The 22,181-nt window shown below is 36.0% G+C and overlaps 1 protein-coding gene across 3 annotated transcripts in view; it reads right to left on the bottom strand.

Moving 5' to 3' along the window:
- Positions 1-22,181, bottom strand: part of dsx (doublesex) — a 186,683-nt gene that overhangs the window by 98,716 nt on the left and 65,786 nt on the right. The window contains exons 3-4 of one of the 3 annotated variants that reach the window (XR_011106745.1): positions 21,105-21,186; positions 18,737-18,906 (exon numbers count right to left, since the gene is read on the bottom strand). The exons of 1 other annotated variant lie outside the window; for it this stretch is intronic. Coding sequence is in view for 1 of the 2 variants with exons in the window: in XM_068763152.1 (XP_068619253.1) it covers positions 21,092-21,186 (95 nt within the window). In the remaining variant the exon portion in view is untranslated. Of the gene's footprint in view, positions 1-18,736; positions 18,907-21,087; positions 21,187-22,181 lie in introns of those variants that run through there. One more of the 3 variants, XM_068763152.1, reaches the window with a different exon arrangement.

Below are 22,181 nucleotides of genomic sequence, written 5' to 3'. Positions count from 1 at the left end.
TCAATATACGCCCAGGTATCAGCGTAAATGAATCTAATTATAATTTGTAAATAAAGGGAATTTTGGTCTTTTCATCTTCCAACTTATCGGTAGGATTTTTTCAATTTACACTTGTACCACCACAGATACTGTACAATACAATACGATTTCAACATATGTAAAGAAGCGAAGCAGCTTAAAATGACAGAATACTTAAGCCTATTAGTAACTTAACATATAAGCCCCCGCAACACGTTACAATGGTAGAACCGACTCTGGTAAGCCTTCTGTGCCTATTCATTTTTTAATCATTACAAAGTACAACTTGATGCGATCACACCTGGTGTTAAGTTGTTATGCATATAAGTAATACATTTAATTTCCTGTAGTTACAACTATAATAGAATAAGACCAGTTATGTTTCCGCCAGTAGGACAGAGGTATTCTCTCACTGCACGGATTATTCACCTAGGAGACCCAGTGCTAATTAGTGGATATCATATATTCTATATGATTTATGGTTTAAGAAATCTGTTTACTATTTTTCTACAGTTTATAGCATTGTGAATGTTACAACTCACACAAATCTGTGCTTTATATAAATAAAACACTTCACTTAAATCGTAAATTTTTCCGCATACTTTCTCTTCTCTGTAATATTTTCTGTAACCCTCTTAAATCTAGATTTCTTTTCTTATACACTCACATGATAAGTTGCTTAGATCATCGAAGAACTTTAAATTGACTATTGACTTATTCTATTGTAGAAATCTTTTACTGTTGTCGCTCTCAGGTTATAGAATGAGCCAGCAAAACCAATTAGATGCGCTAAATCGCTTTCAGCATTTAAAAAATCGTATAGTTTCTTTTATTTATCTTATTATTGAGTATGGTGTATAAAAGTGTTAATAAATATAATAAATAAAATGCTTGTCTAATACTACTCTACGAACATTTATATAAATTTTGTACATAAAAATGAACGGAAAAATTAAAGGTGTTAAATATATAACAAATCTTGCAAAAATTTACAAACACATTTTTTTTCATAAAACTCGTGTTTAATATCTAATGAATATGAAATGTCTCATCAATATAAAAAAGCTACCGTTTCCATATAATTTATGTGTAGGGTGACAATGCGTTTGACAAGTATTATTAAACACTCCCCTGTCCAGCGTTAGAATTCATTAGCACATGTCCGGACAATAATTGAACTGGCGTTTTCCCTGTATGGTTAAACTGTCTGGAATCTATCACAGTTAACACATTTCAATACTCCAATGTTTTATAAAGTATCAGTAGATTAAAAAAAAAACTATGAATACTATCGACATTATTATTTCATAACCAACTTCGCTTGTAGTGTTATTATGGTAATTATTAGAAAAACGATGGCCGTCCTTCACTATCCTCTATTCTCTTTCCTGCTTTATCTATTCTCTTATTATTATTAGCTACAGCTCGCCAGTCTCATGCGTTTTAAACGATTATTTTTGCTCCAATTGGTTGTCGAATTATTTCAATATTTAAACTTACATTAACTATCTCATCTCCTGGAAAATCGAAAAAATTACTTGTATGAATATTAAATATTATTCCACCAACTATCAAGGAGCTTGGCCACCCCTGATAAATAGCTTAAAACCTGTAAGTTTAATACACCTACAGGATCTAGCCAAGATAGAGAAAAATTCTCATTTTATTAAATATTTTTTTATACAAACAATGACAATTATTTATATTTTTAAATACAGTTCGTCCAATAAAGGTAAACGTATCATTTTCCATGTGTGGTAAAAAACTATTGCATACACATTAAATCTAACGCAACTCAATCAATATCCGTTCAAAAAAATTCATTGTGAATTCTTACATAATCTATGGCGAACATTGTCAATAAGTGTTAGCAATGTCAGTTATTTTTGTTGCTATTTATGACTAATTGTAATTGTTGTTTATAACAGCATTTCATATTAGCATTATCATTAGAATGTAACAAAATATTTTTTATTAAAAACAATAGAAATATATATTTTATGATCCATCACAATGTAAAGATTTGAACGACTTCTGTGACACGTTCGTAATTCGATTTATACTAAGTATAACATAAAATGAAAAAAAAAACCTTTTAAATACATCCTGGCAGAAATGAATGGCGTGAAAAAGTAAAAATATCTTTGATATTAAACAAATTACAATTGTTTAAAGAAACCATAGTAAAACTTAAATCGTGCCTAATCTCAGATGCGCATTGGAGTCATTCAATGTGGGGGAACGAATAAATTAAACACTTTTAAAGTAATGTTTAAATTTATGTTAATTTCTAAATTTACTCCAAAGGACTTGATAAAAATTTAACACCCCATTCATAATTGAATTGTACTAGATTTTATACTCTATTACCAGATTTCAGTTTGCAAAGTGCTTAACGTACGCTAAGTAAACCTATATATTTATAGCGCTACCGAAACCGCTGTACCACTGTGGGTATGCACATGGCTAGACGGGAGGGAATATCGGCCGCTCCATTATGTTAATCCGCTATGAATGTTCGCGGCGGCGGCGCTCTTGTTCTATTTTTCTCTGCGCTCACCTAGCTGCGCTTACAAAGAGGTGAAGTACAGAGTCTATAAATAGCACTATAAACACGCTAATTACATTTCGGGTCATTATGTAACCTACTCCAATAGATTGGAAAAGAGACATGCACTTAGCGCGTTGAAGAAGGCATTCTTTTTTTAAATATGCGACACTTTTGAGGGGGGGGGGGGTTCTTTTATTGTCACCGCTATTGGGAGCCTCTCACTCTCCCCTTTCGTATTTATGGGACAGGTCATTACAATCTTATTTAGAATTTATAATATCCTTTATTTCAATTTCACAATTAAACGATATTTACTTATTTACACAACTTTCTTTTTATTTATTTTTTCTCTTTATTTATTTCACATTAGTGTTTTACTTTTCCTCCTATTCCTTTAATTTCTTACCCGACCTGTACTATTTTCGTCGTCACTGTTTATTAGTGAGGCGATGCTGTCCTCGCTGATCCTTTTTCCTAGCATGAGCTCGGAATAGCGTCGGAGTTCGCCGATTTAGGCTGTCACGTTGCATATATCGCTTTAACAGTCCAATCGCTTGCTATTATTTATAATCCGACACATACTTAACACAGCCCATATACATATATATATATATATATATATATATATGTATATATATATATATATCTCAAGACGTACATATTTTACCTGTCATCAACCCAGTGGTTTTATTAGCCAATGCTGTAAGCGTTCAATTTACATAGAAATTATTCTGCATTAATCTTGAGCGATTTATATGTAACTGATATAGCGTATCACTGCTAATATTGCATCCACTTTAATAACACCGCTAAATTTTGTTAATTCAAATCATCATAATGTATTATTAATTTATACAAATTTCAGGTTACACATATATTTTTAAGCATTTATTTTTTTATTATTAAAGCAGTAACACACTAATTCCAAAGCTTTATTATGACTTTAATAGGAATTTGTTACAAATTTTTGTTTAATGAACTTATTACATTTTATCATAAACTTTTTAATTGTAAGCAGCCTCCATCCAATACAGTACTACAAGGTCGACCACCAACTTAAACTTATTGTATAATAATACAAAGAAATCACACGGTATAACAGACAGGTTCGATAAGCTTAATATTCCACGCAACTCGAAAATCGTGTTATATCATAATTTAAAAAATTTATTTAACTCTTTAACAAACTTAACATGAAAATCCAATCGTGAATATCACTAGTGCAGACTATTGCATTGCAAGCTAAACTAGTTTTGACATAATTATAGTCTATTTAGCGTATGTAGTTGAAAGTTTGTTGCAGTTTTATTGCATCGAGCCGGCGGCGGGAGAAGGCGTATCAATATCCACGTTCTTCATGCGTTTACTATCATTGCGTATTTAAACGATATTTTAAATGAGCATTCAAGATATACGATTAAAACGTGTGGCACCCGTTTTATTTATGACGTTCATTTGTATTAAGTCCTACCTTGGTCAAGATTTGTTTAATGTTGTTTTGAAATTTAAAACTGAACGAAATAATGACGACCAAGTTAAATGATTTGACTTTGGAAGCTGATTTACAATTAAGATCAATAGACGAATGAAACTAACCGTTATAGCTCCGCGGATTGGCAAGTTGAAATAACAGCAGAGAGGCTATAAAGAGCGCAGAACAGGTGGCTGCTGGGACCAAAGGGTAAGATTCTGAAGTGAACATTAGTGTCCAACAAAAAAACTAGGACTAGTGAAGCTTGATAAGAAATGGAACGCCAGTATCAAGGGGGGAACGTTCTACAGTTTAAATAGTGAAGATAATGACAAACGTTTACTTTGTAATTTATATCCCAAAACACAAAAACATTTTGTTGCTCAAAAAATTTATAAAATTTTTTTCAAGTATTTTAACGTAAGTTCGATAAATTTAAGTAAATATCAGGGGGGCTGTAAAGTAACGTTATTTCTGTCAAAATATTTTACAGAAAAACCGATTGATTTTTACGCTCCGGCATTGAAAATTTGTATACTAGATGGCATGTTGTTGGAAAATGTGGATGGAAAAGTTGTTAATAACAATGGTGAATATATTGTTGATAAGAAATAAAATCTTGTTAAATATGTAGTCATTTGAATTGAATTTAAGAAAGCGGCATTACTTTTCAATCCCCTTGTATTTTTTAATATTAATTTTTTATTATTGATAGCGCATTTAAAAAAAATGTGTCTATGTGAAGTATTTCGCATTCAAATCTGTTTGAACTTATCGCAATAAAAACACCTAAGGGCTTCAATAAGTTCCCAACATTGCAGGGTACACTACATTTCCATTCTACTTACTATCCATTAAAAGATTATACGTTTCATATTTGATAGCATTTCCTACAAATCGCTTTAGTTATCTGTATTGCGTCTTAAATAACTTATACTTCGGATACTAGTACAATAATAGAAACATAAATGTTTATAACTTTATCTTATTTGTATAACAGTTATTCCACCGAGAATGTTCCATTTTTATGTCCAACAGAGCACCGCTATGCAAGGCATATAGCATCAGAGCATCGCGCCGAGTCTTGTCATCTTGCGACTTACTTATTTTCTAGATCATATTAAATAGGCGGGTACTTATTCTTTAACATAAAACGTCCGAATAGCTGTTATAAAATTTCTCAGTAATACACAACTTCTCCGAACACCTATATTGAGTTTTGCTAATTGTCGTAGGGTTGCGCCAAAATATATTTAATTTTAATATGTAATATTAAATAAAATATAAATAAAACTACAAATTACAACTCAGCTATGTCATCTAATTAGTTGTCCGGTAGTTTAAAACAAGATATCTATTTTTATTCGTTACCTACGAATAAATTATAATTTGTAATAAAAATATTAATTTTATAAAAACTAATTTAATTAATATTAAAACATTGATCTGACCTTTTATCTAGACTTGTTAATACGTTAACATGTTTTCATAATCAAGACTTCAATGTTTATATCATTTCATACAAAACAGTAGGTGTAAAAGTTTTAAAGAGGTTGTGTGTGACATTTGCTGTCAATTAATGGTGCACCCTATTCAAAAATCAAGATTCAGTCTATGTAAATATAGTAACGTAAAGCTTTTCTAAAATTCGCATTCTTTTTAGTCGTACTCTTGTCAGAGTGTTAGTACCCTGGTCAGCTCTGCTGCCCCGCCCTTGCTATACGTCGCCATGTAGCTCGGAGTTAGAACATTTATTTACAGAGTTTTTGGTAGTACTTTTAAAGTCTTTTTGATGTTTCTCCCTCTCGTCCATTCAAAATTCAAATTACTGCATATTAAAATTAATAATTGTTTAATACCATCTCCTGCAGACATAATGTGCCACAAGTCATTGGCGAATCGCGTTTAATTAAAAAAAAACTTATGTAACAAATTTAAAGTGATCACTTTATATTTTATTGCAGACAAATGAGTTATACATTCAATTCTTCAAAATAATTACACCAATAAATAATCACTTTGTATAACCACTTACAGTGTTAAATAAATAAAAAATACATTTCTTTGCATAAGATTTTAAAATAATCGTATTAAACTTGACAACCCTGCTTAAGAGTGCCGGCGTAAAATTAGTCACAGCGTAAAATAAGCAATGAAAGCGCTTGAGCCCTTGAAGCTGTTCGCGAGCGTTCGTCGTTAAAACCTCTCTCTCAATATAGCATTAGGACAAAACATAAGGAGAGAGAGGGACAGACAACAGCAACAAAGTTAGCAAATAGTCCTTGTCAATACCGGAATAAGACTGCAATGTGGAATATTTTAACACTTCTCAATAACTTGCTCTGTATGCTAGAAATGTCTCTTAAAGAAATAATATACAAACAAATTATAATCTCTATCTCGAATCAACTGATACAAGTAATAACTTAAATCTATTTATCTCTTGCATTACCCGTTAATGAAACTGAGAGGATCCGACGCGGTGTATATGCGTGCGTAGCATTATCAGTAACTGCAAATAAATTGCGAAAAGTCGGGGATATAATAGAGTTATACCGCCGTGAGTAGCATACTCGTCTTTAGGGTTGGCACATATAACTTTCAATTATATAACAAACTTTTTGCTGATTGTATTACATTTAATGTTTTTTTAAATATGTATCTAAACATTATCAGTTCTGTGGCATTTATAATTCAAACGGCTGGTATGCACATCTTGACGTCAATAAGAAATGTTATCCGCGCGTTTTTGAATCAGAAATTTAGAATTAACTGTAATATCAAGAATTTTAATTTACTTTTAATTTCGTGCAAAAAAACTGTAAATTGATTATACAAACATGATTTTGAATAGGTGTAATATTATACTATTTATAATCGATTAAATATAGTAAATATATTTTTATTATAGGTAATTTAATTGCATATGGAATTCCAAATTGTCGCATTAATTTTAATATAGACCACTTGAGATGCTTATAGCATACTTCACTTCTTTTGTTTAATATATATATATATATATATATATATATATATATATATATATATATATATATATAATAAACAAGGTATAAAACATATTACGGTATAAAACATAAAACTAATTTGGATCGCACTTTCCTCGGAAAAAATAAGGAAACAGAGAAAGAAAATTAAAATATCGTAATATTCTCACTGCTGGAACACAAGCTTCTATTCAGAGAGGATATGAGTTAACTTTACGGGCCTGGTGTGAATAGGAGTATACTACATTAATTTCGCATTTTTATTTATTTATTTATTGAAATAGAACCGATAATAGAGGTTACAATATAAACCAACCACGGACTACACCCACCTAATTGCCCAAATGTGCAACACCTGCATTTAATTCAATGCAAATATATCCGAGTTAGTCATTTTTGGAGACTGGAAGTGGTTTCAAAGATTGGATATGCGTAGTATTTTGCTAATAAATACGTATATTAGATTAATAACACTGTATATTAAATTAATGATAAGTATCAAATGCAATTTTACCTTACATTATATTTACAATAATTTTAACTTGCTTTATTTTTATATAAATATAGATGAGCAGAGGTAGCCCCGTGGTAGTAGGTTGGTTTGCGATCGTCGGTCCTGGGATAAAATCTCATATTATTCACACTTGTGCATTAATTATATAGCATTACCACTGGTCATGAACAAGATTCCAAAGGACAATCAGCAGCGTCCACTACTTACCATAATATACACCCTTCGATTCCCAATCCACTAAGCGTGGCGATTATGGTATATCTCCTCATAGATATCTTTAAGTGAGGATTATGCCTTGCAGTGTTGATCTAAGTGAGCGTCTTAATTCGTAGTATCATCTACGTATATGACAAAAGAGTGGACATGAAGACCACAGGGTCATGGAAAGCAATAGTCACATAGTTTAAATTAATATACTTAAAGACTTCCGTCAATACAACGAGGTGTCTTTACATCTAGCCGTCGCAGTAAATGTCATAACAAGTCACCAATTACAAACACTAAAAATGGAAACAAAACGTTAACCTAATTAAAGTAAAAGTCGCACCGCTCATTAACCGTTACGATACCAATCAACACAGTATAATTGTCGCAAAATTAAACTACTTAAGAAAAAGTAACAATAAATTGAACTTATAGAGAAAGACTTGTAATTAAAGTTATAAAAAGTTAGGAAAACTGTTGTCGAACAACTGCTTAATGCTCTAATGACTTAAGAGACGACGATAAAAAGCATTCATGTTTATTTATTTATTGGAAACATTAATATTCTATTTATTATACCGACTAATGTATATGCACTACAAAATTATAACTTCACAGTATATCCATTATAAGCATAAACTTAAAAAAAATTGCACGTAGTGAAAAATCTCTAACAAATAACAGTTCTTTGTTCGTATATATTGGCTTATTTAGAAAATGTGAACAATATTTTAGAACTCGAAAATTACAGATTGAATTAAAATAAATTCTAAATTGAATTAATTACGTGTTATATAAGACGAATTGGTAACCATTAGATAAAATTCTACATATCTCAGACGCTGATCAAAAAAGAAAATATAAGAATCTTACGATTATCAAAAGGATTTGAAGCATTTATAACTATTTCCAATCACCCTGTGTAAAATGATCACTCTTAAATATGTTACATTAATTTATTTTTTCTATTGAAATGTGACAAACATAAACAATAATTAATTCATGTAGTAATCCAATTTTGAAAGCGCTTTTTACGAATGATTTACGAAACTATTGATGTTTGGTTAGGATGTACTATACATTGACAACAAATGAGCTTACATTCCCAGCTTCATAGGTTTTACAACAATAACAAATCATCCTGTAACAAAATCAAAGCCTCTGAAATCGTACCAAAACACTTGTTACATTATACGCAATGTCTATGACCGCTAAGTATATAATTATTAACCCCGACGATAGAGGTGTCACACGTGGCGCGAACGCATTGCGAGATAAACTTAGACCTCATCGCTTACATTTATTTTAAATTTCTGAACATAAATGGAAAATTCCCGCAGCTCGGAACTACGTCACGTTCTTGACATATATAAATAAATGTAATGGGGAATATTAATTATATAATAGCAATGATAACCTTCTAAAGATTAGTAGGTGGCACTAGTTGGCACGCTTCTGTTTTGTAAATGTCATTGTCTGTTATTTTATTGCTATTAACGGATAACATGAATTGCATTCGAAATTCAAATTTCATTAATTTACTAATTATGCGATTGATATCTTTCTGGTTTCGCAAGACGGTAGTCATGTGGTGAGTCAAGGTCGCGGAAGTAAGAAAGCAGACACAATAAGACCAGTTATTGTTGTGATCTACGGGGGAGGTTTATACCTTGCCGTGAGCGTCTATTGACTGATGATGACGAGTCTTGTGGTTAAAAACATGAGCCTGTAGTAAACGCCGACTTTGTGTAAATTGAATTGCGTCATGCTCACAAATGTTCGATTGGAAAAATCTAGAAGACACCTGAATATACTATGAGGTCCCCAACTCACGTCTAGCAACGTTGCCGTGGCCAGGCTGAGGACTGGGGCTTGGGAGATAGGGGTGGTGTCCGTCTACCTGGAGCCTAATACGCCCGTCGGACCATACCTGGACCGGATCGGCTCGGGCGTGGAGGGCTTGGGGACTGCCAACGTGGTGCTGGGTGGCGACGTCAATGCGCATAACACCTGGTGGGGTAGCCGGTCCACGAACCGAAGGGGAGTGGAGATCGCAGCCGCCCTCGACCAACTGGGGGTGCACGTGATGAACCAGGGGTCTGAGCCGACGTTTGATACGTATCGGGGCGGTAAGCACTACTCCAGTCGCGTCGACATTACTGCTTGCTCGACCACCCTGCTCGACCGAGCGGTGGGCTGGAGCCTCGTGGACGACATATCCTCGTCGGATCACAGGGCAATTGTGTTCAATCTGAAGCTTGACAAGTCCCGAGGCACGGATGTCAAGCGGACCACACGGCAGTACACTACCCGTAGGGCAGACTGGGGCGAGTTCCATCGAACTGTCGCCCGGCTGCTATCGGATCGCTGCCTGACGTCTGCCGAGGTGAATCAAATCACCGAGGAGGGGGCGTTGGACAGCATGGTCGGTCGGTACGTGGAAACCGTGAGGGACGCTTGCCAGTTGGTCCTGCCGAAGGCCTCCAAGCGGAAGAGGACGGAATTGCCCTGGTGGTCCGAACAGCTCTCTCTCCTCAAGGCAGATGTCTTGAGGAAGAAGAGAAGGATCAGGGCCGCGAGGCCGGCTCGTAAGGAGCTGGTCTGGCGCGAGTACTGCGACGCGAAGGAGGCATACCGCCTCGAGGCGAGGCGCGCTCAGACCCATAGCTGGAAGCGTTTCTGCGAGAGAAAGGATCGCGAGACCATGTGGGACGGGATCCACCGTGTGATGCGTCGCACGGAGGTGAGGCGAGAGGACGTCCCCCTCGTCCAGTCAGGTAAAGTGCTGGACGCAGCGGGATCAGCCAGGTTGCTGGCGGAGGTTTTCTTCCCGGAGGACGACCCCGGGAAGGACAATGCGGACCACAGAACTGTAAGAGCTAAAGCCGATGAAGTCAACTCGGGGGACCATGATGGAACATGCGATCCCCCGTTTACGATGGAGGAGCTCCGATGGTCCGTATCGACCTTCAATGCCAAGAAGGCACCTGGCTCTGACGGACTCACCGCGGACATCTGCCGTGCGGCCGTCGCCGTGGACCCCGTTCTGTACCTCGCGCTCTCCAATCGGTGTCTCGCGCTTTCCCACTTCCCCACGAGATGGAAGGAGGCAGTGGTCGTAGCGTTGCGGAAGCCGGACAAGGAGGACTACACGCACCCGAAATCCTACAGGCCCATCGGACTCTTGCCGATTCTCGGCAAGGTCCTAGAGAAAATGATGGTCCGTAGGATCCGGTGGTACACTGCGCCGTATGTCAGCAGCCACCAATACGGCTTTATGCCGCAGAGGTGTACCGAGGACTCCCTGTATGTCCTGATCCAGCATCTGCGAACTCGGTTGAAGGAGAAGGAGATCGCAGTGCTGGTATCATTGGACATAGAGGGAGCCTTCGATAACGCCTGGTGGCCTGCTATACGGTGCAGACTGGCAGAAACTCGCTGCCCCGTGAATCTGCGGCGCCTTGCCGACAGCTATTTTAGCGATCGCAAGGTGTCCGTACGGTACGCGGGGGCAGAGTGGGCCAGAGAGACCACCAAGGGGTGCGTGCAGGGATCCGTAGGCGGCCCAACCTTCTGGACCCTCCTCATCAACCCTCTCTTGGAGGAGGTGGTAAAGACCGGGACACACAGCCAGGCGTTCGCAGATGACGTCGTGCTGGTCTTCTCGGGGCAGAAGGCCCAGGACATCTCGAGTCGGGCCAATGCCGTTCTCGCCCATGTTCATGAATGGGGAGTTAGGAACAAGCTGAGGTTCGCACCACACAAAACCAAGGTGATGGTGCTAACCAACAAGCAGAAGTTCGACTACCCATTACTGAGCATGGGCGGCGAGCCGCTTGGCCGGACTGGGGAGGTCCGGATACTAGGCCTCACAATTGACGATAGGCTCACGTTCAACAGTCACGTGAAGAACGTGAGCAAGAAGGCACAGGGCCTCTATCGTCAGCTGTGCAGGGCTGCGAAGGTATCTTGGGGTCTGAACTCGGAGGTGATCAAAGCGATGTATCTGGCGGTGCTGGAGCCGACGATTTTGTATGCAGCGAGTGCATGGGCGCCGGCGGCTAGGAAGCTGCTGGTCCGCAGGCAGTTGGGCGCGGTCCAGCGGGGCTTCGCGCAGAAGATCGCGAGGACCCACAGGACCGCGTCCCTGCACTCGGCCCTTATACTTGCCGGGTTGCTTCCCCTGGACCTTCGGGTCCAAGAAGCAGCCCGCTTATTTGAAATAAGAAAGGGTCATTCCCGGCAGGTGGTAAAGGACCGAGACCTGGAGGTACCGGTCAGCTACCTGAGACTACCACACCCGTCTGGTCAAGTTGGTGTGAAGTTCTCCTGTCTGGGGGAAAGTGCGGAGGAAGTCCGACTTGCCACCGCGGCTGCCGATCTGGTAATTTATACCGACGGCAGCCGCATAGAGGATAAGGTGGGTGCGGCGTTCTGCGTCAAGCGGGGCGCCGTAGAGTCATACACGAAGAAACTCAAGTTGGGCAACTTCTGCACCGTATACCAGGCAGAGCTGCTGGCTCTAGCTGAGGCAACAGGGTACGCGGCCGGCGAGTCGGCGCAAGTCTGCGTCGTACTGAGCGACTCGCGGTCCGCTCTCGAAACTGTCGCAAGATCGGACACCCTCCATCCCTTAGCGTTAAGAATGAAGGAGAATGTAATGAAAGCGAGAGAAAAAGGGAAGGATGTAAGGTTGTTCTGGGTGAAAGCGCACGCGGGGATGGAGGGGAACGAGAGGGCGGACCAGCTGGCCAAGGAAGCGGCCCTGAAGAGTAAAAGACGACCAGAGTACGAGAGATGCCCTGTTTCATTCGTCAAGCGGCAACTGAGACTGGAGTCGCTCGACGAATGGAACAGGAGGTATGTGGAAGGAACGACGGCTTCGGTAACGAGGATGTTTTTCCCGGACGCCGTCTCAGCCTACCGCGTGCTCCGCAGCATCGAGGTGGACGCGGTCTCGGCCCAGCTCTTCACGGGGCACGGGGGGTTCTCTGAGTACCTTCATAGGTTTAAGCTCAAGGAGGACCCCTCGTGCTTCTGTGAACCGGGCGTGGACCAGACCGTGATCCACCTTGTGGCCCGGTGTCCCGCATTCGGGGGACTCCGGTTCGGCTTCGAGTGCCGGTCTGGGGTTCAAATCAGGGAGGAGTCAATAGCCTCCCTGATAGGCGAAAGTGTAACTAGGAACGAATTCCTCAAGTATTGCAAAACAATAATAACACAAGCAATACAAAAAAACAAAACAAGGTAAAAGAAAACAAAAAAGACTGAAGTAAAATAAATAATAACTATAAGTAAACAACTGTGATAACATACCTAGTAAATAAGATTTGTAAAACAAAATAAGAGGATGAAATAAAGAAGAGTAGAGTAAAAGGGCATAAAAGAAAAGAAATATAACATGATAGAGAGAAAAGAATAAAAGATAATAAGATGAATGACAGATGATTATGGAAATAAAAAACTTTGTGAAAAAATATTTGTAAAAAAAGGTCCCTGTCCTAAAAATCAGATAGGGGTACGAGAGGCCCCCAATAGCGGGGGTCATTAAAAAAAAGAATATACTATGAGAAAACTGGGCCTACGTGCAGGATAAAGCTTTGTTTCGTAACACAAAGCATAAATTCCTTACAAAGACTATATAATTCACAAACCACGTATATGTAAGCAGTGATACTTCTCAAGTAAAAACAGAATAGAATTATATATTTTATTTAAAAAAATAATAATAATATTTATATTTTTCACAGATTAAAAAACATCCGATATAAGCTTTGCGTTTAAGTTATTTTTTGGCGTTTATGGTTGTTGATTATGAGAGAGGATTGCGTGATGGCGCAAACGCCGGGCCACGCACGAGATACGATCTTGTTCATGTCAGAATTATTCATGGCTGAATGAACCAATGACATGTGAAAATTTGACGTTCGATTACTTTTTTTTTATAAAGGTTTGCTATTTGGAAAGATGTAAATAATAGTGAAAACTGATAAAGAATAAATTACATATTCTGTTACTATGTCCTTATGCGGAAACATTTATTTTGTCACTGTGTTCCCTAAAATAAATATATAAATAAATAAATATCGCATATTTATATAACGACAAATAATAAGCATATACAAAAAACTACACTTTACCAGTATAGTAAGTAAGCTCGCCCTCACCTCGTGAAACAGTCGTAATGTGCCACCCATAGACAGAAGACCTCCTGCCGAGTGCGTTTATTTATTTTAAATGAACACAATACTTTGTCCACAGTGCAGAAAACAAAGCGTTTCTAACGCATACGGGATACGGGTAATCTGCTTTGCGGTTGTAAAAAACCAGAGAAGTGAAATTATAATTTAGAGTAATGTTCACCGGCGATGCTCTATTGGTAGATACATGGTTTTAACGTTTTACGACGCGTCCAACCGTAATTGAAAATGAGCTACGATGTTTTTATTATGCCCGCCTGTGTGCGCCTTCCTGCCGCGCAAAAGTGAACTTTATTTTAAAAGCTAAAGGGACCATAAACGCGAAAAAAAACCTTTTAGCAATGGAGGTGTCTAACAGATATCGCTAGGTGTGGGCATATTTTATGACTACAGGAAAAAGTACATAAACTTATTGTTTAACAAAAGTTTGAAATGACTTTTAATAAACAGATATAGTTATTGTCGATTATAATATATAATGTGTTCTCTTTCTTTTTTTTTTTTCAGAAATGTTTAAGGAAATTCATGAAAATTTAAATTCTTATTGTATCTAATAAGTTTTCGGAATTTTATTGATATACGTTTTTTAAAACCTAATATAACAGATAAAAAATCTATTAAAATCAAAATTTAAAATAACATATTGACAGTTGTCATATTGACATTTGACATTAGGTTTTGCCGGCTTGAAGGAGTGGAGCACAGAGAGCGCTTACCTCGGGGTGCTATATCTTATAACCATTACTTTTATATTGTCTTAACGGATCAAAACTTCACCCCTACACGTATGTGTAATTCATAAGAATACAAAACAGTGAACATTTTTTAAAATTTAGTTAATAAAAGTCAAAGTTATGTACCATATATAAAATAGATAAATATATACAAAATAGTCCGCTAACAACGGTTGATTATTACACAAACTTGCTTAGCCGCCAATCTATACAATTCTATTGCAAGCACAATATAAAAGTGAAAAAATGAAAGAAATAAAAATAAAAATGAAAGACACAGCGTAATGTTTATTTAACCTTGTGTGAAATTTCTGTAAATCGAAAAATAAGAAGACAATCATAAGCTACATTCAACTGAAAGTAGCATAGTTAAGCTTTTTTTAAAATAAAGTTTATTCATTTAATCCCACATTTGAAGATACTCACTGAGAAATTCGAATGAAAGATTAAATAAATGTCTAAATTCAATGTTTAGTAATCGTTGTTAGGGACTTATCACAGGTGAAAATATTTTTAACATTAAGTGAACTGAAAAAGTCTCAATTGAAGACTTCGAAAAAGGAGAGCGATATAAAACAAACCCGAAACATAATTGCAAAAATTTTATTGCACTTCGAGGAATCTACGAGTAAAATACAATTTGCCTACAAGGCGCTCATTACAGACCCGGCTTCTTTTATAACGGTGGCCATTAAGAAGATTCCGCTTAACGTTTTTACAATCCATAATTGCATATTATAAACGTCCGAAGTTATATACGCGAAGGCTTTGGAGTCGACGAATAAAATATTATAAACGGAAAAGTGATAAAAACTCCGTTTATTGCGCCAGCTTTAAAATAGTTCTTAGGTCCGACGCGGCCCGCCGTCGAATATAAAAAGCGCTCTAGACTTTATCTGACGCACAATTTATAGTCCCGTGCGAAGATAAAATATTTAAATGCAAAACTTTTGGCCTTAGTGCATAAGTTTCTGCTAAAATTTATTACGTGATTCACCCAAACCGCTATAAATACTATTTTACTTCTCATATAATATTACCACCTCACACAGATTAGATAAATTGATACTTTTAACTAAATTCTTTTGTCAAATTCTTAATATTTAACTATGTTATACATCACAAACTTAAACTTAACTACTGATTTCAAAATATCGTTTTCTCATAGTAACTCTAGTAATTTAGTCGATTTACTAAAATAAAATAACATGATACCCACGGATCTATATTACACGTTGTGAACTAAATTATAATATACAGAAGTAAAAGTTAAGATCGAATCCTGCGAGGAGTAAAAGAATAGAATTCTTGCCTTGTTCAGGATTGGTTATAGGTCTCAAAGCTTTAAATTGGCTAACCTTTATAGTTCATTTGCGGTCAATCAATGTATAGCCAACCCTATCCGAAAAAAGTTTCAGAAATAGCGAATAACGTATTAATCATTTAGTGAGAATAAACGTTTCTAAATCCGAAACATTACATATTAATATTAATTATATTGTTTACTATCTTTTTGAGTTATTGGAAAAATTAAAATAATTATATGTAGCAGTGAAAACATCTGATTTAAACCAAGAACTTTAATTAAACAGAAACACTCGTATATTCGTGGTAAATCGAAAATGTGACAGTCCCCGTGACATCCTCTCCTGTTAATGTCAACGCTCACTGTCCTAATGTTGCTCGATAAGTATTTTTCTCCTACATACATTTCTCAGTGATTGCTTTAAGCAAATTGATTAGGAAGAAGTGAAAAACCTGTAAAGATTTTTGCTGACAAAAAACTAAACGTTCACTGCTTTAAAATTTTTCACCAATAATCAATCAACCATCTCGACACAGACTCGTTGATTAAAAAAATCATGAATATTATGCGTTGAGATGGTACTAAAGGCGTTATTTTTGGTTAAAGGTCGCTGTTGTTAGAAGTTAGAAGGATTTTGTATCAGATATAATAATTATCTAATACAGTGGTAAGCAATCTTTTTAAGCAAGGGACAATTCAAATTATTTTTTTTGGCTAGCCGCACATAAAATCATTTATAATAAACATTAAAATAAAAAAAATAGAAATTCCACGTACAAATCCTAATGCAAATTGTAAAAACAAACAAAAATAGAAAAACTAAGTTACTTGAAATTTATTATGAAAATATTTATTATTTTTCCGATACAAAATGAATATAAGTCGGAATAATGATTAATGAAGTATGAATAATAATAAACGTATAAAGATAAGAGATAATCAATGAAACATATTCAATTTTAGAAATACTTGTTTCGCCATATAAACATGTTTAACGGGTGGCAAGCGAGTGTTGTTCATTCTTGATCTAGTACATATGTTACAAACTGGATGAACTAATAACCGATGGAGCGTAGTTTCAGCCGTATCGTGTAGCACTCTAAAATCTGAAAGCTAAATGCGTAGCGAGTGGTAGCACACGAAACCTCTTCTAGCGGCCCATAAACACCAAGGAACGTCCTTGACCTTTTAAAACCTCCCAATGCAGTGGATTATTTAACATAGCGCATCAAGGCTCCTAGAAAACACGTCAATTTACCGTAAAGAAGTATAGCTGAAGTCCGTCTGCTTAAAAGCGGCAAAGCTGTAAATGCGAACCGGCAATTTTTTTTGTTCATTTCAAACTTAAATCGCATTTGAATCAGTTTATAATGAATTATTGATTCGTATTGTTCTGACATATCATCCGAGTCTCTATTTGACGGGCAGTAATGAACTATGTTCCAAGTACGGATTAGTGGATTGTTAGGTAACTTCCCTCGAAAAGTTAATAAGATTATTAATTATAGTGCATCCGAAACCGATGTATCACTCCTTAGGGTAGCGCCGAGAGAGGGGAGCCAAAGATAAAAGATCATGATCAAAGATCCTTCGCCGATGTGAATTTTAACGACAAACTAAAAGAACAGCCGATACTCTACCCCATCTTACCTTGCGCATATTTAAGGCATACAGTGATTTTGGCAGCTCTCTAAATTAATATGGCTTTTTCATCAACAAATATCCATGACGAAACAACAGTCAACTACGAAAACGTCTCCTAAATTATTATTACGAGTACTCGGTATATATTTTGCCACTATGACTAATGGAATTATTATTAGAAAATCGACGCAAACATTTCTCTTATGTAGGTTACTAAAGAGAACATATAAATTAATAATATGAATTAATTACTATGTTGTTGCTTCTCTTAAAATGTCTGACGCAGACGCAATGTTTCACAAAAATTTGTATTTTAAAAGACGCTCTTTAATTTAGCCTATAAATATCAATTTCCTTTCTTCTAAACAACAATATGAATTTATGTATTTCAAAGTTTGTCGAAGATACGAGCATTTGACGATTGTGTACAACGGTCTACTTATGTCGTAGTAGTCGGTTTGTGCTACAGACTGCCGTTACACGAATGCAACATTTGCGCAGCGTTCCGTGAAGCTACACCTGATCGTATAATGTACGATACGATACTAACATTAATTTGTACAAAATCTCCTAGTATGGACGCTATTAATGAGGTACGGGCCATCAATCAACATGACATCCTTTAACAGACATATTTTTTTTATTAATCGAAGTAATTTTAAATTTCGATCCCAAAGAATGCGAGAAAGATTATAAAGGAGAAAAATCTGCCTGGGGTAAGTATCATATTGATTTTTACGTAACAAATAAGCGACTTTAACAGAAAAAAAAGTTCTTGCCAGGTTTCTCTATATATATATATAAAAGTACCGTGTATTAATGTATCAACTTTTCAAAAGTATTTTGCAAAGCCTATCCAAAAGACTACATATTTATTTTCTTGTTTCATTAGAAAAAACAATTTATGTAAATAGACGTAGTTACAAGATCTATTGAATTTTAGGTCCCTCCATAAAAGAATTTTACCGAAAATAAGCAATAATTTGTTTTCGTTTGATACAAATATAAAAAGATAAAAAATAAAATATAGAATTTTAAGCCAGTTTGTAAGAAACAAAAAAACTATACATTAGCAAAGGTTCGGCTCACCTGAGTCCGGTGATGTAACAGCGACATAGTCCGATGTAATTCGCAATAAGCAGCATCGCACAGCACGCGTCCACACAAAACACCGCACTTGTAAAACAAAGTATCATTCGCAAAATAACTTCATCGACGTCGATAGTACACCACTTATATTAATTTCGCTCAGCATTTTCCTACAAAAAAGAAAACAACACTAAATAAAAAAACATCGATATCACGCACAGGCACAACACTATTCCTCAACGCTCGAATGGAATTGGTGTCGAGTCACTAATTTGTAATTCATTTATATTTCGAATCTCTCCACCTTCGTCCGGTCACTGCAAAGTGGAAATCACTACTGGTTAGATTGTATTCTGTACTGTTTGGTGTGAATTCGCTGTCGCTCTCGACAGGCTCGTGTGTGTTGCGGTGCGAATCGTGATTAATTTATCTGCAACAGTGTCGGCGCGAAGCCGCTGCGAGAACCGAAAATGCGTTTGCCCCGTACATTTAAAATAGATACTTCATGACACTTCAAAACTGCTAGTAACATTTTATATATACAGTCAAAAAGATATGTATAATCTCTTGATCCATAATTTCAATACACACGTAATTTAAATTATTTTTTATGATGTTTTATGCAGTGTTATTTATACATCTCAATCAGCTTTTCAAATACTAATAATAACCATCGCTAATATTCCACGATAGTGATCATACAATGTTTCAATCATAATTTATAAAAGACTTAATTTACATAACCGCCTGTCATAAATATTCAATGCATTACGCCTCACATTTATAATGTGCATATCTCTGAATGTATTATTGTGTCATTTAAAGCAGTTACTAGTCGACTGTACTTGCGAAAAAAACAAAACACAGTGACATATCTAAAATATATCGATAACTTATAAAAAACATTCTATACTATCGTTATAAAAAATCTTTTAGTTAGACTAAAATGATCTATTTTAGTAAAACAATTTCATTTCACATCAGTTACTGATATGAATAAAAGATGCATATTTACAACTTCACCGTGTTTGAGATAGCCCCTGCCTTCAAGAGCTCCCATAGAAATTAAGGTTCGGCAAGTTAAAGTATTCACCGGAAAACCCCAGGGTACTTCAAGCGGTGACTGTGCGCTTGAACACTAAGTCTAGATAAAATCATTGCTGAAATTTACTCCACCATTTCTCCCAGCGCAAACATTTCACAAAATAGTAGTAATGTCATCCAGATAGTAGCAACCAGCCAAGATCGAGGTCCAGCGCTTTCGGATGCTCTTAAGTCAGAATATGTTAATTGGGCATTTTCGGCCAGTGACAGCCAGAGTCAAGAAAGCCTTAAGGAGGTTCTTGTGCCTAATTATTCCATGAAGCGTCCACCTAAGTGATCTAAAAGGTCGGCGGCCTCCCAACCAGTGAAACTATACAATATGGCGGCCCGAGGTTTCCTAGATAGCTGTCGAACTTTGTTACCTTAAAAGAGGTTTGCAAACTTTTGCAAAACCCCTCGAACGGCACCGGTATAAGTAAGACTAAAAAAGGTATTTATTAATTTAATACTACTACGGGCGGCAAATACATTTTCGTTCTCAATTTGTAAAATGTGTATGACCGTCGACGTCTTAAAATGCTTTGTAATTTTATTTGAAATAACCGTGGAAGATAGTTGATATTTGTCTTCGTAATATGTAATAATATTAATAAAATATTACCAACCAGTTGTTAATTGTTATAATTAGACGCGACAGCCAATTCGCGAGGAGCCACTAACATAAACGTCAAGTTTGAATGTTGGTAATGACTGTCATGTTCATGTTTGATCTTTGCAACGGTTTTATGATTGCGAACAGTCGAATTCTAAATTTGAACGCACTAAATGTAAACTTTCGTGCACTGTCATATCTCAACGTGTCCACTGTTTTCCCAGATTTATCTCTACACGTGTTAATTTAATGGTGACTTTTTTTTTTTTAATTACGTTTTTGTTATCGTTAAAAGATTCTGATAGACAACGTTCTAGTTAAAAAATTGTCTGCGTATTATTAAACAATTATAATCAATGTTATATATTTATTTGCATAGTTTTTTGCTCAAAAACATGTTAAAGATATTTACAAAATGAATACATTTTTAAATTTAATACTTATCAGCGAATAATAGAACTGTTCAAAAAACAATTATGTGTTTTTATATTTGTTCTATAAAAATTCTAAATTACTCCATTGGCTAATTTAAAGGGAATTTTAAGTGTATATATATATGGCCTGTCAACGCGGTCCATGTTATGTAAGGTTTGTAAGTGTGTTCGGGTTGTGTGAGTATGTGTGTGTGTGTGTGTTTTAGAACAACTAATATTACTGTATTAAAGTCCGTACTGGCGTGTCGAGTTCCGGAGCTCTACGCCGTCAAAGACGCTTAAATTGTGTTTCTTGGCGTACTCGTTGACGATCATCTTCCCTGCGGACAAACATTTGCGGTTTTCATTGCATCGCGGGCATTTTATTTGAAAGAAAAAACTGCTTGTAACCGAAATATCATCAAATTATACAGAGTTAAAAAATTAACCTTTTATCGGAGATTGTATCGCACAGTTTTTTCTATCAAACCAACAAACTTCATGTTGAAAATGAAAATCATTTGCTATTGTGTTTTATATTCTTGATATCGTGAAATTACTAATAGGTATATATTAACATTTTATATTACAAAGAGACGCAGAGAAAAATGCGTTCATTATGTTTAACATCTACTATAAATCTTTTATCTGTTTTAATAATATCAAATTACCAATATTAAGAATAAATTTTCAAACTATAATCTCGAATGTACAACGGAATATAATTAAAACTAAAGAGCCTAATTTCTTTTTTTTTTATATACGTTAGTAAGAGTCATAAACCAACATCGTTTAGTCAGAGCTGTATTATTGCAAATAAAGAAATTTGGTAAAACTGTTGTGTTATTGGCTTAAAAATTCTTTCACTAATAATATAGTTTGGATATTGTTACGTGATACAAATGGCCTGGTATTTAGCTGGTTTGAGTTAAAAAACACGAGCGTAGACCTAACAGTTACATTGAAAAGTTTTGAACGAATCATATAGTTATAAAATTTCAAATTCTGAAATATTAGCCGAACGTGAAAGGGATAGGTATTTTTGTTACCAACACCCAGGCAATTTTGATCTACCGTCGTGTTACACCCCTGTATTTAAAGACTAATAATTCTAAAATGTAGACTTGGGTGCCGGCGCAACTTAAGTTATGGAACAATTCCATTTTAGAACACATACTAATGAGTCTACTTAATGACTCAGTGTCTGATACTAATTATTATATTTCTATTTGTTTCTGCAGGTATTTTAAAAAATTGACCGAGTACGATGTAAGACGGTCACCGCTAGGTACAAATATGGAAGCCCCACACTAAGTAATGCAGAGCGCATATCATT

Source organism: Battus philenor, unplaced genomic scaffold, assembly GCF_028537555.1.
Source record: "Battus philenor isolate CCGP_79_NKW_IND1 unplaced genomic scaffold, ilBatPhil1.0.hap1 SCAF_17, whole genome shotgun sequence".
Classification (NCBI taxonomy): Eukaryota; Metazoa; Arthropoda; class Insecta; order Lepidoptera; family Papilionidae; genus Battus; species Battus philenor.
Note: the sequence above shows the minus strand (reverse complement) of the source record. Positions and strands in the feature narration are given on the sequence as shown.